The following is a 22456-nucleotide window of genomic DNA, read 5'->3' on the forward strand; positions in this document are numbered from 1 at the left end:
GGTGGTGTGTGGAGTGTGGAAGCGACGGTGCTGTGTGGTAGTACTGGTAGTACGGGCGACTCGACGCGGCGGCGACGGCGGCAGGGCCGGCAGGGCGGGCGGCATTCGGCGCCGCGCACTATCGGCGTGCGGGCGCGCCGTACTCGCCGCCCGCGCTCACACACGCACGTGACAAACTTTCCCGATTTCCTCCACGGAAAATGTAAATCTGTTGCCGGCATCGATCGTTCCGTCGCCAGACGCGCGCTCGACGAACCGAGCACGCCGATCACAGCTGGCGCCATGGAGCTGGACCGCACTTAACAAAGGATCGCGAGGGACCGATCGCGCTTTTCGTTAATCTCGTGGACTGTTATTACTCGTTTAGTCATTGGTGTTAGTTTTAGTGTATCTTAGACTATGTAGTGGACCATATGCGTTGTGCCTTCTGTCGCTTGCTCTCAGGGTGAGCGGGTGTACCGGTCGGTGGTCGGACAACATTTGATTTGCTGTAATTTTATACGCCAACAATGATAATAATTTCGCGGACACTAATATAAGATCAGTGTTGCCTTGCTATGTGTCTTTGCTTTTCGCGTTAGACGTTGTAAGCTTACGGTGCTTTATAGGTATTACGATTAGAAGATATAAGTTTGCAAGCAATCTATGAAACATTTGTGCCGAAGATGGATAGGACGAACTTGGTGAGATTTTATTGAACTTATTGATTTGTATTTCAGACTGAGTTTGATTTCAATTATAATTATGATAAAGATAATTGTCATGGAGGCAATAACCTTCCAAACATCTGGCGGTTGGCGAAGTCAACGTATTGCTAGTTTGTCACATGTGGTCACCATTCCTGGCACGATATCGCGTACTTATCATTAATAGTTGGAGCAAACAATGGTTAAGCGAACCGATTGTTAATCAGCTTCTCATTGTTACGTAAAATGTTCATTTAATACCGGCAATAAGTAAACGGTTAGGTTAGAAGCGATTGATCCGTGTAAGGTTATTACTTCGGCATCTGCCGGGTTATGGGTTGGGGCGGGAATCCCTAAGCCTGATCCCCCGGACTGAATCCTCTGTTTCATTGAATTCCCAATGTTATTAAAGGTTCAAGTACATCCCTTAATAAGAGTAAATAACTAAACAAGGATATTTTAAAAACAAAATCCTGGATATAATATTATTTTAATACTCATTAAATAAGTTAAATGTTAGCTGGCAGTCATAAAATTACGCAACTTAAAACATGATATGTGTATAGTATTTTCACAATTTAAGAACGAAAACATACTTTATGTATATTACAAGCTATTGTTTTCCACCCCAAGCTTGCTATGTCTATAACCGATCGAAAAATATTTAAATCTAACTTGGTCCCCTACAATAATGAAAGCAAACCGACCGAAATGCGTGGCGTATTAATCGTTCATGTCCTTGGTATACATGAAGACTTCTAAAATTAGCCAGGTTGTAAGAGTGTTTGGATTCACATGCTTATTTAAGTTACGACGGAGTGTAAGAGGGGTTGTATATGAATCATGACTGGGTATTTTTATTTGAGCACTTGATTTACAATACTCTCTCAATAAATTGCATATTCATTGCAGAATGCTGACGTTGATTGACTCTATTAAAGTATATTGATGCTACATTTGTGATTGAACTCATGATTGACTGTATTATGTACTTCAACATAAATAGATGCGTCAATAGAGACGAATTGATTACAAAATTATCTGAGTCTCTGTGAGTTTATGTACTTTTAGCAACATTTTTACCAGGACTACAAATTCAGACCAAACTTAGTTACAATAACATGAAAAATGGTCGATAAGTTGATTTTTTACGACACTTTGTTAATTTTGTAAAGTGCCAGATGTCACTTTCTATTCGAGCAAAAAGATTATTACATCACTTTTTCTAGTTTAACTGATAATGAATCATTTCAGAAGCTATCCGACTTACTATGTAAAACACGGTAGCTATTTTTATTAATATCTGTTCAATTGTGACCTAAATTATCGCCATTTCATATTTCCAACCGGTAAGCATTTGCTTTATAAAACAAGCAAAGTTCTAAAAGAATTCATTGTTTTATTCATAACAGCAGTATTTAGTCCTGTACCGTAACAGTTGGAAAACGGCAGGCGGAAAATCTAAAAAAACGGTAACAATATAGGACTTTTCCCGTTGCAAAAGTTTTAAATTCCGTGTTCGGATATTGCAAAGCGAATGCCTGTTCCGCTGTTTGTTCCGCTGCTTGAAATTTTAATGAGGCAAAGTCGGGCGCTGGATATAACTTGTTGTCTTGCACGTCAGGTATTTCTCAAGTACATAATTAACACCCTGCAATCGTCTCTCTACAATTTTCTTATTAATAATTTACTGCATTTGGCGTCTGAGTCGTCGGGGTGAAAGGACTATTTACTTTAGGATTTGCGTGTTTATTTACCTTACTTTTCTCATAATAATCAAGCTGAAGTTAGTTATATTATTTATCAATTAAATATTCTTATATAATGGCGATAAAATTTGCATTAAGATATAGGTTCGCAGAGCCTACATAGATTACTACGTAGAGTCTATTTGAAATCAAACTAGTGCAAGATAAACGCTATCTATCTCCGGGTTTTATAAAGTGATTGGCACTTTAATTACTACCTCCGAAGGAACTAGTATAAGTCTAAGAAAATCCACATGTGTCACTTAGAAACTATAAGTGTAACAAGTCTTAACTTTGACAAGGGTAAGCCGGGCAGGGGTAGACGTAGAAGCTCGCTCCCGATCGGAATTAATGAACCGAGACACTCGATATTGAAGGTCTTTTCAGGGTTCACGTATAAAACAAAATATCAAAAAAACGAGTATTGCCTAAGCCTTAATGTAAGCTGTGTAGATTTTCTCTCGAGTGTAGGACCCGTAGGTACTTACTTATGACACTTAAGAAAGATTTTTTGCGAGGAAAATTCTTATGTTTTCGTTACGTAAAACGAAGCCACCAAAACATTTGTTGTATTAAACTTTTTCGTTATAGAAGTATTGAAAAAGTTTGTTTATTAAGCTGTTTACTTTCCTAAATAAATGTGTAGAGTAATCTACGCTTAAACAAGTTTTGATATTTTAGTATTGTATCTTAGGAGTTAATTCTGCAAGTGTGATTCGTATATCTATGTCCCATCTATGTTTTATATCCTTTAGTATGCTTTGAGAAGGTACGTTATTCCTAAAAAGACTATTTAGAAACATACATTGGTGTATTTTTAAGTAAATGAATCACGAAAGAATAATTTAAGTGTAAAGTAGAATTAGCTGAAGCGTTTCTTAATTCCGTATCAATGTTAAACTTAAGTGTCTAAACAAAGGAATTGAATAATAATATATTCGATTCAGGCTAGTTAAGGATTTAAATCTTTGTTATTTATTCATAAGCTAGCCTTCATTTGTTAATTTCTATGAGAAGACTATAAATCGTCTAGATAATTAAAGGCCATCATGTTTATTTGCAGCAAAGGGAAATTTCATAATTACAATACATATTATTAAATATTTATTTTGTCATATAATAATGATCACTGGATAACGCAAACAACCAAGAAACGAGCACAAATTAGTAAACGTTACAATTGTTTCGTTCGTCCGCCATCGTTGCTTTAACACTAAAATGTGATAAGTAGGTATGACATTACTTCTAAAACGACGTGATGTTACGACTGTTGTAGTCACAAAAAGCTAGGAAGATATTCAATTATTTCATAGATATTAACTATCTAGCATCTGGTATCTCAAAAGCCACACTTTTAGTTGATAACAGAGTGAATTGAAGTTGAAATACGTTGGCACACCGAGAGGAAATCCGGTTGGTTTGAATAGCTTTCAGCGCTCCACTCCGAGTCTGTTTGTTCGACTTTCGTTATCGCCATTTCAATATGTTATATTAAAACTTAGTTCACAATTTCTCTGAATTTATTCAACAAAACACAATTTTGTTATGATACTGTGATGGTTGGCTGACAACTTAGACAACTTCTAATTGGAAATTTAACATTACGATGAATTTCGTCAAAAACAGTGTCTGTTTGGAGTTGAAATGGATTAAGTAAAGACGAGAGCTTTGCTGGATATTATTATTTTTGAGGATATTGAGAAATATGTGATTAATTTTTCGTTCGTTGTTGGATGTCATACTGCTTGAAAATTTCTTAGTGTTTTCATCTCTTGGGTGTGCTATACTCTTGAGATAAAATAAAAATAAGGACAGTTAGGACAGTCTAGACTTTATCTCGTTTTGAAAAACGCCAACAACATTTCAAGGATACTTTTTAATTTCATGTAAGTGCATCGTGTTTGCAAACAAAACACGTCGAATACATTCAAATAGTACAAAAGCGCATTCATCATTTCAACGAAAATAATGATGAGCTAGGATGGAAAGAATAATGAAAGAGCTGCTCGGTTCATAGATAATGAGGAACGTAGGAGACTGTTCCTTTCAGGAGATCCGTCATCATTAGTGCGGGGCTTCGGGCGCTCAGTTTTCATTAAGACGCCAATGTTTCAAATGACAACAGCCAAAGCAAGGGGGGTTCATACACCTTACGATTATTGCGTGTCTGCCTATACGTTTTATCAGTCTCGCTACTAATTGTCATGAGAGAACGCCCTGTTCGCTCCGATCTAACTGTCTGATTGCGTTTTTATCTCCCCTTGCAACGAAGACAGAGCGTGTTCATGTATATTATGTTTTCCCTAAGGTTTAATTCATGAGGTGTTACAATGGATGTTTTTAAAATTAGTCTGTTTCATTAATAAGTAGCCTTGTTATCACACCTTACTAACCTTTAATAATTAATACTATTAGAAAGTCCCAAACCCATACTTGGCCTCCGGGCGTGGTGGACTCAAGGTCTAGCCCTTCCCTCATTTAGGTAGGAGACCCTTACCCAGCAGTAGGACAGTAATAGGCTATATAAAAAAATATAGAATTGTCTTATTCAACGCAGACGCTAATAGTGCTACAGAATCGTAAAATCGAATATTAATTTGCATTGAAACATTATAGGTATACAAGAGCTTTACTGTAAAAGCAATTGACCAAATAATTTAGTTTTCAAACCGATACTGATATAAGCCGTTATATCAATTCGTAATTCCCGTGAATCGATAGCTAATTTGTTTGAATCGACCCTATAGTTTAGAATGTTTAGACAGTGTGACGGAAAACCCATTTGTACACACATGTCCTGTACTTACTTTAGTTTGTGGACATTTGGAAACCAACAGAACACTTCGTAGTAATCGATAAATACGTAAGCACATTTATTATTCATGCTATAGGTATAATAATGTCTTTTTTATAACATCACATCTGCTTCACCCTAACGTATAAGCAGAGATGTATAAAATACAGTTTTCTTTTGCTAGTCAACGCGTGTTATGACTATACCAGGCATCTTTAACCAAACTCAATATTGAAAAATTTAAAAATCCCTATAGCCTTTGCCTAGACCCGAGATTCGAACCATAAACCTTGTGTTCGTAGTCACTGTATTACAAAATCAGTCGTTAAAAATATCGCAAAGCATAAAATGTTTTTGTCACGAATGGCGAACCGCATAACACATGTTTCATCCGCATTAAGCAAGATATTAATAACTACAATTATGTTTGTCGGAATGTTGTGACGCTAGCCCGTTGTCACTGTTCAAGTAAAAGTTACATTTCGTTATATATCATGATTTATAAGTTGGCAAGAGGCCATTAGGTAAGGTAAACAAGAGGTAGTTGGAATGGCTTAATGCCAGACAAGCAAGAGGTTTTAAAACTTGGCACATTACATTTTTCACTGCGGAAAGTAATAAATAAAAAAAATCATGTGTTCCTTTTGTCGCAGAGAATATAGTTATAGCCAAATTTTTGGAGTCTATGAAGTTAACTTTCAGTCTATAAACCACCTACATGAAGTGCCGCAATTTAAAATCGTCATAAGAATGTAAATCAAGCCAGTACGAAATAATCTTTGATATTATTTGTGTATGTTTTCACGATTACATTAAACGGTGGGTTCACTTTATAGCCATTAGTGAAAGTCGCTAGGCTTGAAGATCACATTTACATAAGTAGAGTCATTATCATTGAGTAAGACGACACTTCAGTACTACGGTGTTTGTCTTTGACTCGGGGAGAGGAAAATGTTTACCTCTTCATGTGAAAATGTTCCACTTATTTAAATTATCCGAGAATCTAAAATGAAATACTGATCGCAATACGAATGAGAGACGTAACATCTGTTTAATTTGTGGTCGCGTCTTTAAGACAGGCGCCATTTAAAAATTAATTATAGCTAATATCAAGCGAAGGGCTGGGTGAAGCGATACCACATTTTTATCCAAAAATAGAATGCAAAAACAGATTACTGCATCTCGTTAGCTATAAACTAGGACACTGCGGTATTTGTAACCGCAAAGGCTCGCCTCTGACTGTAATAGATTACAGTTTGCTTAACCTGCCTTCAAGACAGAAGAACAATTTTCTCGGCACCATTTCCTTCTTTTCCGAGGGCTGCATTTCTCACTCCATGTAATTGTGGCACTTACAGTAAGTGGAACACGGAAATACTGGAAAGTTAAAAAAGTTGATGTACTTTTCCTTCTTATCGTAATCTTTATTGCGGGGTAAGGAATTGTGTCCCCTATTTTACTACCAGAGGGCTGAAATCTCCGAAATTGTGCTCCAACAAACTTATCTGAAGTAACTTATTTTGTAAAGATTGGTTACGATCAACAGCGTAAAACAATTATTACTTTGAAACTGCTATCATTATTCTGTTGAGGCAGCCTAATAGATTTTTTCTTTAGTTCTTGAGCAAAATAAATGTTTCGGTTTGAAATATTTAAACCATTAGGTAAAGTTAAGGAACACATTTTAAGACATTTTTGATATCCAATAAAAGTTTTTTTACGATAAGAAATATCAGCAAACATTTTAATGAGCTGAGCACTTAGCACTAGCTCGATAAAATTGATGATTAACATTGCCTTTTCACTTATCAAAGTATGCCGATGCTGACCTCTTTACATGAGTTAAAAATAAACGAACTCTATTCTTCGACATAAAGACTCCATTGATCCTAAATGAGTGTAATAAAGAGTGATTAATGTTCATGCTGAATACAAGCGTTCTTTAGCTCTATTAGGTAGCTACTCGTCTTGTTATAATTAGCTAGGTATATCTATTCCTTAGTTTATAGTACTGTTCACTAGCATGAACCAACATTCAAAGAACTAAGTCAGTAGATCTTGAAAAAAGACACGATTAAATGACAATAATGTGATTACTCAAACTGTGTGTTGTAGATTAGCCTCTAGCCGCAATGCGCTCTTACAAAATCAATTTATTAAGTAGGTGAGATAAGTATCGAAACTAGGGTCGTTGACATTACAAACAAGATTAATAGTTTATGTAAGTTCTAAGAAATAGTAGATTTAGGAATCGATACATAGCTTTACAAAAACGTTTTATTCGTAGGCAAATAAGATTACAAGAAATAAAGTGACTGTACTATATTGCTATCAAATAAGTCTGAAAGCAAAGCATTTGTGAACGAATGAGATTACTGAGCGAAAAGGGCCGTTGTTTAACACAAATGTTTTATACGTGTACCCGTTGTACCCGATATATCCTTCAAAGTAGGTCGCAACGACATGTTGCTCGTCTCCATAGGAGAACAGAGCACCCCTTTTATCAGTTGCCATCAATTCAATCCCTTTGTTCAGCCAAGCCGCGCCTCTGCACCACCCTACGTCCAATCTGCTTTGATCTCATACGCAATAATATACAACATACGTATACAACTATAAAAAAAATAGAAAATAAAAAGTTCAGTGAACAAATCCAAGCTTGTCGAAGATTAAATACTTTAATCCTGACCTGCGTTGGATTATGTTCGAGAGGTCAAAGGCTTTGTGGAAGTAAACAAAGTAGGGTCGGAGGGTGCTCGCAAGGAATGCACTGTAATAAGGGCTTTGTGCGGAGAATAGAAAGAAAACAAATGACTAATGAAGTAGAAGTTATCTAATTAGTCTGACGACGAGCATTAGAAAAAGGAAAACAAGACTGATCGCTGAATGGTTGATTAAAAATAACACTATTAGCAAGCGCTCGGAGTCCAAGTTATAAGGACGGTTAAATCAAGTTAAGTACGTACTAATTGGACAGTGTCTTGAATCCGTTTTCAACCGGTCAGATTTAAAGAGGTCTAGAATTTTCATCTAAGAAAGATCACGATTACGACATTATCTTCATTAAGTATATGTATAAATCAGTTCGCTGTAAATAAATGTTATTGTAGTGATGTTTATTTAAGTAAACTTCTGCAACTTATTTCCTTGCTTCCTAGAAAGCTGTATTATAATTTTCCGTGAATGTTAAGTAATGCTTTATTTATACATTAAAGCTCTCAGCTCTGACTCATGCACGAGGGAAGGCGAACCCTTCATTGCGATTACTAAGCAGAGGGACTTCGCCTACATCGATGTTAGACGTTACTCCGTGTATAAAATAAAGTCATACATACAAAAATATATAAGTACCTAGACGATGTTTTTGTGCCACCCTCCGGATGCTATTCTCATCTTCAACATTTTTCAAGGTTATAAAAGTTATTTATTGATGTTTAATGGAAATGTCTGGTAAAGGGCGTCCATACATTTCGTAATAAATCGAACGAAGTGAATTATTCGGTAGGGACTTAATTGATTCTGGACCTTTTTAATCACAGGGTTGAATAGAAGTTATAGGATTCTCTCTCTGCAATCGGCATTTTCATCAAGCGCTTGTGGAATTGACTAAAAAGATTAAAAGGCACAGCTATTGTCTAATGGATGTATAGCGTTACAAAGTGCCAACACGTCTATGTATCGTATAAGTATAGCAGTTAGCGCGTTGTAAGTAATTAATTACATCCGTCTTTTTAATAATCAGTAGAAGAATTCAGTACTAGATTATCGTGCGTGTGCTCTTAGTTCTGCAAAGATAGTTTTAACTTCTCTGCAAAGGCGTTTATTTGCTATTGAATAACTAAAATGTGGGTGACTTCTAATTGGAGATTCCATCATTTTTGCAAAGTAATATCGATAATACAATAACAATCTGCGCTTTTGTTTATAGACGCGGCGGTCGTAGAGGCATGGAGGGCGGTAGCGGCGTGGTGTATCGCGTGGTGGGGCGGACGCGCAGCAAAGCTGACTGTGGACAGCAGACCGAGCGTCAGCCGCCAGCACCACGGCAAGACACCACATGGAAGAAATATACAGACTCTCCCGGAGTGGGAGCCCCGCCATTGGTAAGAAATCGTGTCAAATTATATTTTAGTAGGAACTAAGTAAACTAGTAAGTGCCAAGCAATCGACCTGGTTGGCATTACTAAAAGACAAACTACCAAGCTTTACTGTAAATGGAAATATCATATTCTCTGCAACTTCTTAGTAACAAAACAACGTTTTATTATTTTCAACTCCTGTTATGTAACTTGTAAAGCGTTTGAATCTGTTATTTAAAGAAGAGGTATTAAGTATTTTTTTTTATTTTTAACATGTGTCGTTGTTTCAATATTTCAGAATCAGCCAGCACCAGCGCCACCGAGTCCTTCGCATGGACGCAAAGGTGAGAGACGTGCTGGTCATCATTCGCCACAACATCACAAGCGCGAGAAGCTTACTGCTGCACAACAGTTAGGCATCGCTCCTCATCCGCAGGTAATTTCCAGTTCGATTTATTCAGCAAATTGATGTTTAAATTTTGCTCATTCGTCTAATGCGGCGGTAAACTCTCCCGCCTGTATTTGTATAAGTCAGATACAAAGTATGAATGAGAATTAGCGCTAATAAAAAAAAATATTCATTTACAGTATGCTGCATCAAATTCGTCTGGTCAACATCCTTCAAGAGGTGGAGGATCACAGGTATATTAAAATTTTAGTACAATTTAAATATAATATTTGATTTGTATGTGTCTACGGCTGAGGAATTTTATTTATAAATAACTTTTAGCTTCAGTCACCCGGTGGATCTTCGCGGCCATCCAGTGTATCGAGCGGAGGTAACGGTAGCAGTTGTTCGTCAGGAAAAGCTAAGGTGCCTCAAAACTTCGGCTACGTAAAAAGACAAAATGGTGTGCAACAACCAGCGCAACAGTCCAATGGACCTCCACAACACGGTAATATTAATTTATTTGTATTAGAAACTTCTGAGTCTTATTTATTGTTGTCTTCGTTACTGAACATAACATAAAACGTCAAATTTTAAAACAATATTTGACAGACCAAGATGGCGGGAAATGTGCGATGACACTAACGACATTGTATTTGTTTATTTACATTTGATAATTTGTTTTTTTTTTAAAGTACAGCTTTAAATTAGATGATTAAAATTTATGTCTCTAATTCTAGGTGGAAGAACGGCTCAAGTATCTGCAGTGCCAAGAACTAAAGTCAAGGTATCAGGAGGAACACAGACTTGTACACAGGATCTTCAGATTCACAGTAAGTTTATACAAATTTTATAATATCTTTCTAGTGTCCTGAAAGGATGGCCATTTTAATTTAAAATGACATTAAGTAATGTACCTTCCCCATCTCTTTCTTTATTCACCATCATCTTATTCAATCTTAAAGTGCTCTAGAATCACAAAAATGTTTACTTTTGGCGGTACAGAAAATGGAATTGGCCCGAAATCATACTCACTCGGCGGGACGGCGGCAGCGCAGCTATCAGCCTCAGTCAGAGAGAGACTCCTTGGATCACAGTCATTGCCCAAACCTGGGACCCACGAGTTCGCTGCACTGTTTCATCATCACAGGTAAATAACTGTATAAGTCAGCTGCATAAGGAATGTGTCCATTGTGTTTTCTTGTATGCATGGTTAGTTGTGTGTTGATTGACTGCCTTAGAAAGTTAAGAAAATATAACATAATTAACTGCAAGGCTGTGATTCTTATTAATGATTGGTAAATCATTAGTCTTGAATTCACTTCAGTCAATTTCCGAGTCTAGAACATTTAGTAGATATGTAAGCAAGCTATTTGTTCAAATAGTTCTAATGTTTCTACTGAAGTAAAGACTTAGATAGACCTCCAAGTCACATATAAGTGATGCATTTTGCTATAAACAGTTTAAAAAAAAATCATTATAAAAATTCATAGTATGAAAACAAATCATTTAAAATCCACATTTCAAATTAAAAAAACAAATTTATGTTACCTAGGGCACCTACTTAACCTAGTATAGTAACATATCATGTATAATTAAATAATAATATGTAGGTACATAGCATTATGTACATACTAGATTTGTCTAGTCTTAACAGAACTCCTACATGTAATTGAACAGGAATTACCTCACAGCTGATGTGTACACAAATCAATGGTTGTATGTAAGACAATTGTGCTGTTGACATCAGCAATTAAACAGTTTAACTAATACTCTGGGGTATATGAGAGAGAGTGAGATGAGCAGATGGATCTCTCTTTTACACCCAGGGGATCATGATGATCTTGAAATTAGAAGTACAGGGCAGAATTTGGACTCATTTCTTTGTGTTTTTTTATGTTTTTTTTTGTATTAAGTAGGATAATATTTACATTAAATAGTGGCCCAAAATATTGAATTTTACTATTGATCTAAATGTGAGTTGGGCACTCATTTAGGGTACAACTTACTTTTGATTGTCATAACTTTTTCCTACTTGTAATAAGATTATAATATTGTTATTATATGGTTAGGATCACCTTATAAATATTTAAACCAGCTGTATAGAACTTTATACACACTATGCACCTGTCAATGTTTTATTTTTTTCTCATAGATAGAATGAAAGGAGTTATTCAACAGATAAACTTGTACTTATGCATAATGAATTCCTTGTTTGATATCAATATTTTTACAACTATCAATATTTGACCTCTGTCCCCAAACAAAGATAACATAGTTTTAATTTATATTAATATACAAACAATCCTTTACTTATAATCCAGGAATGTAATTAAAAGTCATTTGACTGCATTAAGGATCAAGAGAGACTTGTTTCAATTGATTAAAAGAATTGCTTAATTCAGCTCTGTACTAGTGAACAATTTTATTGAGTAAACATCACTCTGATGAAGTGCTTTGTGTTGTGTGCAGGACCAAAATAAAAATACTTAGTGGATTTGTTACTTATTTATAACTTATAACAAAAATCCGTTACATTATTTTTATGGGTTCCAAATTCTGTAGCTGTATATCATGAATATTGACAAGTAAGCAAATAAGAAGTTCTTATCTTTATCAGTTATCAGCAAGCGTGGGAATATTTGAATCAGTGTTAAAACCTCTCTGGTTGAGAGTCACTTATTTTACATGTAGTCTCTCAATACATGTTCTTGACTGCCAGTACTTTAAAAAAATATTCTTTGACAAATGGAATATTAGCAGCTTGCTTCAGTTAGTATTGATTGTGCACATTGACTTACAGGATTGCACCCAGAGGTGGTATTAAGATCAGTGATGGTAGTCTTTCTGATACACAAACATACTCTGAAGTGAAATCTGACTATGGAATACCCTACGCTCCTTGGCTGAGACACAGGTAAATACTAACCTTTTTTCTTACTGTATGTGGTTGGGTGTTTTGCTGTAAGAAAGTGATGAATCATAACAAGCTATATTTTAGTATGTTATTGTTGTTGAATAAGTGTACAAATATTATTGTATGTTTCATAATCATTGCCATTTTCCCTCATTATTCTTATAATATTATGCTGATTTTGTGTGTCATTTTTTAAATCAATTTCTAACATGTCTAACAAAGCTTTTAGACAGCGAAAAACTAACATTGCTTGACGGAAGAAATGTTACGATTTAAATTTATTATATTTTTAGTATTTTTGTTATGATTACAAATTATTATTTTATTACTATTTATGCACATTTGATCTTATTTTGTATTATTATTTTAAATAAAATTAATGAAATATGACACGCAAAAAATTCTATTCACATCACATGCTTATTTCTGCCCTTTTCAATGGCCAGTTGTAGCACACTCCTCGGTACATTTTGTTTACTTTATTTTAAAAAGTATTTTCTTTTAAACTTTCTTTTCGGAGTGACGTCACAGAATACAGCTGGCCATTACGTCATCACTGTTCCCCTTTCAGCAATACATATTCGGCGAGCGGGCGCCTGTCCGAGGGCGAGTCGATGGAGTCGCTCACGTCGCTGCACTCGGCGCAGGCGCACAACCACACCTCCCCTAACTCACACCACCGCAGCTCACTCACACACAATAAGCTCATCATGCACCGGGACGCACAGGGCTCCAGGTTAAACAGGAGCAACAGTATTAGGTGGGTCCCCCTTTATATTGGTGTCTACTTAGAATGGTGCATTGATTGTTAGACTGTTGTAGATAAGGGGTTGTCATGTCACTCATTAGGTGAAGGTATTATTAAAAATGTATGTTTATAATATCACCCCAACTAAAAGGATTTTTTTCCCTATGGTAAGAATGTTAGACAACTATGTGTGTGTTATATTTTTGTTTCCTAGAATCCTTAGATAACAATGTCTTCGGGTAATTAAAACAAAAATCTGATAATTATTTATACTTTATATGTATTTGTTATTAAAAACATATTTGGGTTTGGTGATCAAAGTGTAAAATTCCCTAATAATCAACTCCCTATCACATTTCCACTTATCATGCTTCTATTCTATCTAACTTCAACATTCATTAACGCTTCTCTTCATTGTTATGTATTCGTATGTATATCGGTAGGTGGTTATAACGCAATATGATGTAAGTGTTATTGGTTACATTTTAGCTACCTCAGAGATAGGACGTTTCCAAGGTATGCCACGAAATGGAACTTTGTTCATGTTTTGGCTTCAAGGTGGCACGCTTCACTTACAAGAGTTATTGCATGATTTTGAACATGGCACGGCTTGAGCACCGTTCGTATCTATAGACATATTACCTGGCCAGCACGTTACAGCACAGACATAGCCTCTTACAACTGCTAAGTATGTATAATGTTTCCGCGTCGTTAAATTTTTTATGTAAAATGCCTGTTTTTTACTCGATTGCACAATGCAAAATAGAGTTATGCGACTTGTCTGTGCTGTTTCTGTGTTTGCCATTAACTACGGTGTCTATAGATAATATGAACGGAGCAATTATTGTTAATTTTAATTTACGAATTACACTTCATTTTTCAAATGCCACTGTATGATTCGCTCACGATTATGTTCGTTTTTTATTCACGTTTTAAAATATGCTATAAATATAAGGAATTATTGTTTAAGTTACACGGTTTCTCAGTACATAAGCACAGCCTGACCCGTCATTGATGGAATATCACTTAGGAATGGTCACAGTAAATAGTAATTCCTATCATTATGTATATCTCACGATTAGTACTTGACCATTATTTTAGAAAAGAAAAGTAGGTCCCTTGTAATATTCATTGTACTTAACTCCATTGGTCAATTCAATAGTAGGTACCTACCTACTTATTTTATGTTCATAAATTGTACAGCATATAATAAATAGAGTAAGAAACATTTAAATACGGGCTTCTTATTGTACAAGTGTAAAATCGCTAAATGTATCGTATGCTGTGCCATATTGTGCTGTGTTGCGACTAAGGGCTTTCACGTTGGAGTTCGTCGTGTGATCATGGATTGAATGAGAAACGATGACGGGACAATTTAAGTATAAAATTACGATTTACTGTATCCTTCTTTTACTTTTTACTGGGACAAGATCCGTGTCTAATTATTAAAACAGTTTACCTTCGAATATAAAGTGATTACTCATATTAATCCCATTAAAAACATAATTGTTGAAGAAAAGTTAAATTAGGACGTTTCCGCTAAGAGCACGCTACCGCGATTCTCTACAGCCGATACTGTCGACTATCAAAAATTTGACAAAAATGTTCCTTCGACGGCCGCTAGAGGCGCTGATCAGATTTTCATTTAAAATCTGGTTGATAGTGATAGAGAATCAAACTACAGATGTCAAAATGAGAGAACTTTGATGACGTCATAATATACAGAAGTCTCTATTATCTTTTTCGTTTCTCATTCAACCATAGCAACAAAACACCAAATACATAATATATATCTAGCAGTGTACAAAACAATGTGCTTCTTCGTAGTTCGTGTCAAACTGCCTCATACTTAAAGCTAAAAGGAATCTGTGCTTGCAGATCAACAAAGTCTGAGAAGTTGTACCCGTCGATGCTACAGCGGTCTTCTGAGAGTGATTACGAGCCGTACTATTGTTTACCTGTGCAGTATGGACCAGCAGGACAAGGTAAGAGAATGAAAACCCCATTTATTGACCGTTAAACAGTAGGGTATGACATTCTTGAGCTCGCAGATACAGGTTCACATAAAATGGTATTATACCAATTGCTGTTACCTTTTGCTTGTAAATGTTCTATTCTCATTGGGTTGCTTTCTTTGCGAATTATTAATATCTGCAGGTTAAAGCTTAGTTCGATAAGTATATTAACCAAAAATAATAAAGCGCGTGCTATTTGCTCTATCGGGAAATAAAGGGCAAGTAGTATAAAAAAGTCTTTCTCTCGTTCTGGAAGTACAGTTAGAAGTGACTTGTTTTACGTTAAATATAGTAACGCCATCTATCGGACTAAGCCCAATATTTTAAGAAAGCAAACATTCCTGCTACTGTTTAGTGATCTGAAGGCTACCAAAAGCATGCAAAATTAATGTTCATCCATTCATTACACTGTGTTCTTATGAATATCGCTACCGACAAACAATATACGGTCGTTAGCCACGACCTCTGACTTTTAGAAATCATGTGCATTGTAGAAATTAATTACTTCACGCTTCAACCGCGAAGAAAATCGTGAAGGAATCTTGCATGTTTTAGACTATGCTATAATATTGGTGAAGTGTAAATAATGATTAGTGGAAACTGTATATTGATATAAAATACATCTTCCGCAATCAGTGTAATAGCAAAAAGCATTAATTGCAAACATAAGTTACAGTAAGTTGAGTTTAATATTAGTTATTTATAGATCATAACAATCATCTAATTCCCACGAAACCATTTATACAGTTTATCTGTGGGAACTAATAAGTATAATAAAAGAGGCGTGATTTTATTTATGTTTAAGTTACATTCAGATCCTGCAATTTACTGTTTTACGGTGCCTTTCAAACTCTCTGTACTCCGAGATCTCCTCTTTTAATTGCGTTGCACCCCTAGCGGATATTGAAGCAATTAAGGTATCCGTTATATTTTACTTCTTACATACATGTATGTATAATAGTACTTACATCATTTTCCTATTATACCCGAAGATGAAGGTAGAGGTGTATGAAGTTCACCCACGTTTCGCCATTAACAATGTTAGTCCCAAGTACTTAATAGGAGAAAAGCCTATTGCAATACCGGTACGTTACCAAACTCCGGACTACTAATTTAAATTAGAAAAGACCAACAGTACTTTACCCGATTCAAGGATAAATCACGATCAGCAGTTGCCTAGCTTACACTATTACCGGAACACAGAGGCAGTCAAATAAAAGTTAGTTAAGATTTTAGGGAACGTTCATATCTGACGGAACATACGTCGCGTATTGTCGGTCGCGCAACGCCTGAAAAGACAAATGTATAGAAAAACACTTCACCGTTCACATTCAACCTGTGATGCGTCGGTGCCAAGCCCATACAAATTAAGTTACGCCCGACGCATCTTCCGTCAGACATAAACGTTCCCTTAAGATAACGAATTACCGCACTGCGAACTAGTTACATTAACTTGATAACATTGTCAGCTGTTACAATCTCAATATTTATCAGGCAAAGGAATGCTTACACTGCATGCATATTCAAACTTCCCTATACACGTGGTCATTAATTCACTACAATGCCAATAGCACTTTGTCGGCGAAAATAGTTTAAATACGTGCATAATTAATTGGCCATAGTAGTATGATTAATCGACATCCTGACATTTTCCCAAGCGTGTCGAAGCTCTTAGTTTAATAAGTTGTGATTGATTACTCATATTTATACGAGGACCCTGACCTTTGATAACCTTTTGAACTTGCCATATACATAAGGTAACATTGTTTAAGCATAATAATCAATAATCATTTTATTATTAATGCTTTTTTTAATCATTTCTATTAGAGTTGAATATTTTCTTTCAAGTATAAAGTTACGAGTCATTTCGATAGATGGCGTTAGTTATCCACGAAAACGCCTACCGAAAAACTTACAATAACAATAAAAACATAAAAATAGGCATAGGCTTCTGAATTTATAAAACTTATAGGTACAGATTATTTTTGGGAATCAAGTAAATAACGTTTCTTTTTTATATTAAGAATGACGAGTATGACTTGTTACAGGATCCATTTGTCTTTTGAATTATAAAATAAAAATGTAGTCCATAACGTCCATACGATTCGATAGTATCTAAAACGTGAAGTATTTTTTTTTAATCAATGGAAGCCTAACTCGAGAATTAACCATACAAACATTCTCTAGGTCTGAACTACGGTGTATCGGAACCGCCATCGCCGTCTCCACGCTCAGCACTAAGCCCGACTCATCAGCCCGGCAATGTGATGCACACACCGAGACATTCACATCACTATCCTAAGAAAAACGATGACGGTGAGTTTTTATTATTTTTATTTATAGTATGATTTGTGAGCAACATAGCGCCATACTCGTTCAAGCCGCCCGAAGGCTTTTGACATGGTTTAATGGGCTTATCATGAATCTCAGTTGACAATTTGTGCAATCAACAAATAATTGTTTCGGGTCTGGCTGTACTTTGTGTCCGTTGTTTCTTGTTTGTTAAAGTCTCCGCGACACAAGAGCAATTCTTAGTGCGGGAGTTGTATTTTATGAAATAAAACGAAAAGAATATAAGGGAGAAAACAATGTACAGCATAGAGGCTTTCAAGTAGTTGCCAACTGAGATACGTGATAGCCCTGAGTAGTCTAGGCACGGAGACAATCCCCTCAAAAACTACCAAAGCGACGACTGATCTACAGACTACAGAATATCCACGCTAAAGATTTGCTTGTTTTTGAGAACGCAACTAGCTATGAGTATTTCGGTGAGTAATACAAAACTATAATAAAACAGGTGCATTGTCCATACAAAAAAAGTAATACTATTCAGATAATGAATGCAAAATGACAATAGATGTTGAGACAATAGTTTGGGTTTTCTAACTAAATTCTTCTACTAATAATAGACTGTTTATTGTCTTTGTAGAGACAGATGAGTTTTAATGCAGTCCTGACGTCATCAAAAAACTTGTTTTGGGGAAAAAAGTGGTTGTAGAAATGGGTATTTTTGTATGACGAATTAACGGAAAATACTTTAAAGAATCGACATAATTTTAGCGGCGAAATTTTTGAGACAGTACCTATTTCCTACATAAAACTTTTATTAAAATTTAAACTTCTAGTTAAACAATATGTTTACGATCCCATATTTACCCTCAGTATTCCTCCGACACTGTTAAGCAACCATAAAAAAGAAATCACACGCAAAACAAACCAAGAAATAAATACAGTTTATTTTAATTAAGTGCTCCATATTACTTTCCCTGTAGTCCGGTCATTGCTATCATTTATACCAAGCAGATGTCCGCTGCAGCCATAAGCCGTAATGTCGCAACCGCAAACATGTGGCTTGCATCACATATAGAATACTAACATAAATTCACGTTGATTATTTGGGAGTATTTTCCACGCTGATAAAATTACGGTGTCGAGTAGTCTCGCATTGATTTTTGTAAACAATTTGTAGAGTTATTAAATTCTATTATCAATTTGTTGATTGAGTTTGTTTATGTGCCCATTCCCACTTGAATTGATACTTTACGTATGTTCCTATGTCATATTGTCGTATTTTCTGCCTAAAGTGTAATGCAATCTAAATATTATTTTAAAATGATCTGCATTACCAATTACTTACCATATTTTTGTTGTTTTTTCTGATGGTAAAGATAAAAAGCGAAGGTTTAGCATTTTTCGGAGAAATCCATCTTTCAATGTAGATGTTGCTGAATATTTGAATTTTATAACGTCGACGTACAACAATGATTAAACTTGCATGAGATCTTTTTTACTTTTCACCATTTAGAATGAATATTAAATAGTTTAACTTTTATTTCACACAGTACATGGATCAACTGCGTCCCTGGTGTCTACAGCGTCTTCCCTCGCAGCCGGCGCTGGCTCCGAAGAGAGACAGGCGCATGAGGTACACGACATTGGTGTATGTGATCGAGTCCTGAATTCTTAATTAGCGCTTTTAAAAACCCCCATAAAAATAAAAATTGTCATAAACAATTTCTTTCAAAATCCCGATTCAAAAATCCGCTTTACTTACCCAAAATAAAATTGGAACAAAAATATAGTTTCTATATCTTTTTCAGGTGCGAAAATTGCGACGGGAACTTGCAGATGCCAAGGAAAAAGTGCACACATTGACCACACAACTGACAACTAATGTAAGTACCAGTTTCTACTTATTAATGTTCATAAAATGATGCGGGTCGGTAAACGAGATTCTACGATTTTCCTTTCAGTGAAAGCGACGTACCTACGTGCTTTTAAAAACCTTAATTAGGTGGAACTTCGTTAACGCAACGTTTATTTAATTAGGGAAAACATTTAAAACATAGCAGCTCGACATTCTCTTGATAATTATCATTTTTATAAGTCTTGTAGTTTATGGCATGTGTAAAGTTAGTTAGCGTTATCAAATTAGGTGCGTTATTATCGTTACAAAACACGCATTATCATAGTTTAGTCATCTCTTAGTGTTGTCCCAGAATGTACAAGTGACATTTTTACAGAAGAATTTACTAGAAAAATGTGCTCTCATTTTTTTGTCTCATTAGCCTATCGTCTACTTTGTGAAAAGTAGATTTTGTTTACGTAATGATCATGTTATGATAAAAACTTTAACGACACTATTGACTATTTCCAAGAACCCCTTCTTAAAGTTTTGTTCTATAAATAGCACTACATCCACTTGTACAGTTCTTACGGTGATTTCTTTATGCCTTCATTCAAACATGTTATATTGGATCGCACCAGAAGTTGTTCAGCTAATACAGTTGATCAGTTAAAGATATCCTGTTCGAGTGTGTAAATCTACATAGTAAAATGATGTGTCACTACTTCTTTACTGGGCACCGGGGCCTAGGCGCTGACTGCGGAAATACCACATCCCTTCTAGCTAAGACAATTTACCCTAGAATGCCGCGACACTATTTAATTTCCGATCATCTAGATCCCATTTACATAGAATAAGTTTTTTATTCAATGTCCCACAGAAGCCAATCAAGTACGAAACACGAGATCTATTGTTTTGTGTTTGAATGCCACCTCAACAGGCTGTCACAATACCTTTGCTACCAACGCCTACGTGAAACTCGATACTAACTTCGTAAACAAAATAGTGACTACTCACCACCTTGTAAAGCTATCTCGGTGATGATATGCTCACTGATGCTTAGCTAGCACCGTTATTTTTATTTAGTCGCACTATGTAATTTATACATTGTCATATCCAATTTTGTGGTCGTCGAGTTTCATAACTTGCATTGCGGTTGCCTACAGATCCCCAAGTTCATATTTATACTTTCACTCCGCGGTCATGTTACCCAGCTCCCAAGGCCCGATAAACTTTTTGTATTATCTCTCAAGTTTTGGATATCGTTACCGATAACCTATCGTAGCCCTTAAATCCATTTTAAGAGAGTTGAGACGGAATGTCACAAGTTAGGGGTCAGTAAATAATATCAGAGGTCCGCGCGGCCGTGAGACGCCGGTTCGCCCGTTTCCTCCCATATCGGGCTTTGAGAATGTATGCCAAATGCCAACTGCCACCGTCGCTATCTATTGAAACGTACGATGTCCAAGTCAAAGGCGAGTTACTCACTCGAATTCTAACCCTTCACTAAAGGGTATCGACGATAAAGCAGTACTAAGTTCTCTCATTATAAATACATCTAGCTTATGATTCCAAGGCCTTAAAGATTTATCATTGTCAAGTAATTTATCTGAGATCTCTTGTAACTCGAGTCGGACATGACAAAGCGCCTATAAACGCGAACGAATATGGCGACTAAAGCGAGTGACAACGTTGAACTTGTGTCGCCGATTCTGACCAGATAACTGACATTTATTTGCATTGTAACATTTAGTTGTATGACGATTGCACTATTATCAATTGCCTTATACGAAGCCCAGACGTTTTAATAGGTACGTCTTAGCAGACTTCTTATTCAAGGAAGGACGTTCTAATCTACGCCAGTTAAAGAGTTGATCAATCCTTTTAATGTACATTTTTATGTTGTAGTTCTTAGAAGTGTAGCGACCGTGTATGTTTATTCACACGTCTAAAACCTGTCTCTAATCTCCAACCTTGAAGTTTTTCCCCACATCCAGTTGCAAGTTACATTATTCAAGTCCAAGCCCATCACTTTCGAATTGACTTCAAAAGTGGATATATAATTTACTGCAGAAGAAATGAGAGCATCGATCTAGAGGTATTAATAAATATCTTCAAGTAACCGTTGATAACAGTTTCGTATTTTTAATTAGGTGATATATAGGTTCCCAATTAATATGATAATGTGTTACATCACAAGTTATCTTAAGAGCTGTCACTCGTAATCATCTTGACAATGATGCGATAACGGTAATTGACGTATCAATTTGGTTACTGGAGTCAATTACTTTTATTCGGTAATAATTTTAGAAACTATTTTCACTGTATACTTTCGCGATTGTCGAATTCATTTACGTATGTTTTGCTTACTCTGAAGAAGGAAACATTAATTTAATAGCGGATTCTATTAATCAAACCGGTGTCTGTTCCGTTGGTTAATCGCATATCAGTAGAAAACATTACAGACAAAAACCTTTTTTATTGTGAAATTCATTAGCAAACCTGAGCAAGGTGCTTGTACGTACAAAGCTCCAGACTAAAACAAACACCAGACGAATAAATGAATTTACTTTCGTCGAACTTTTACATCGTAACTGTTATCGGTCTCATTAACGTTTCTACATCTGTTCTCTGCAATCGTCGAGACAAACAAAAACTGGACTTTTCAATGAATGTATTGGAGTCATTTTTTTGTGTTACTAATTTACTGTCCGATAAAGCACTGCCGACATACATAATTCAAAACGAAGATGTCCGACGATGTTCTTGCCGCTCCATTGTGTAGTTTCGTAGTGATTGTTGTACGACACTCACACTGCACGTCTCAATGCCACCTCATTGACTTTGAATCACACAAATAAAGAACACATTTCAGCTGTACGAAAGTGTTCTGTGTCATTGGGAACGCTATTTCCTTTATTATATGTCGCAGCATCCTAACGACAGCCGAGTCTA

At 35.8% G+C, this 22456-nt stretch overlaps 1 protein-coding gene across 11 annotated transcripts in view; it reads left to right on the top strand.

Moving 5' to 3' along the window:
* Positions 1–22456, top strand: part of sick (sickie) — a 198124-nt gene that overhangs the window by 146320 nt on the left and 29348 nt on the right. For 4 of the 11 annotated variants that reach the window (XM_076130294.1, XM_076130359.1, XM_076130369.1 and 1 more), the window contains 13 exons: positions 9157–9331; positions 9606–9743; positions 9896–9949; positions 10038–10203; positions 10436–10528; positions 10692–10845; positions 12499–12612; positions 13184–13372; positions 13850–13876; positions 15239–15345; positions 17563–17691; positions 19218–19315; positions 19476–19550. In XM_076130294.1, the coding sequence (XP_075986409.1) occupies positions 9157–9331; positions 9606–9743; positions 9896–9949; positions 10038–10203; positions 10436–10528; positions 10692–10845; positions 12499–12612; positions 13184–13372; positions 13850–13876; positions 15239–15345; positions 17563–17691; positions 19218–19315; positions 19476–19550 (1519 nt within the window). The remainder of the gene's footprint in view (positions 1–9156; positions 9332–9605; positions 9744–9895; positions 9950–10037; positions 10204–10435; positions 10529–10691; positions 10846–12498; positions 12613–13183; positions 13373–13849; positions 13877–15238; positions 15346–17562; positions 17692–19217; positions 19316–19475; positions 19551–22456) is intronic. The other 7 variants (XM_076130314.1, XM_076130304.1, XM_076130378.1 and 4 more) reach the window with 7 other exon arrangements.

The sequence above is a fragment of the Anticarsia gemmatalis genome, chromosome 2, assembly GCF_050436995.1.
Source record: "Anticarsia gemmatalis isolate Benzon Research Colony breed Stoneville strain chromosome 2, ilAntGemm2 primary, whole genome shotgun sequence".
Classification (NCBI taxonomy): domain Eukaryota; kingdom Metazoa; phylum Arthropoda; class Insecta; order Lepidoptera; family Erebidae; genus Anticarsia; species Anticarsia gemmatalis.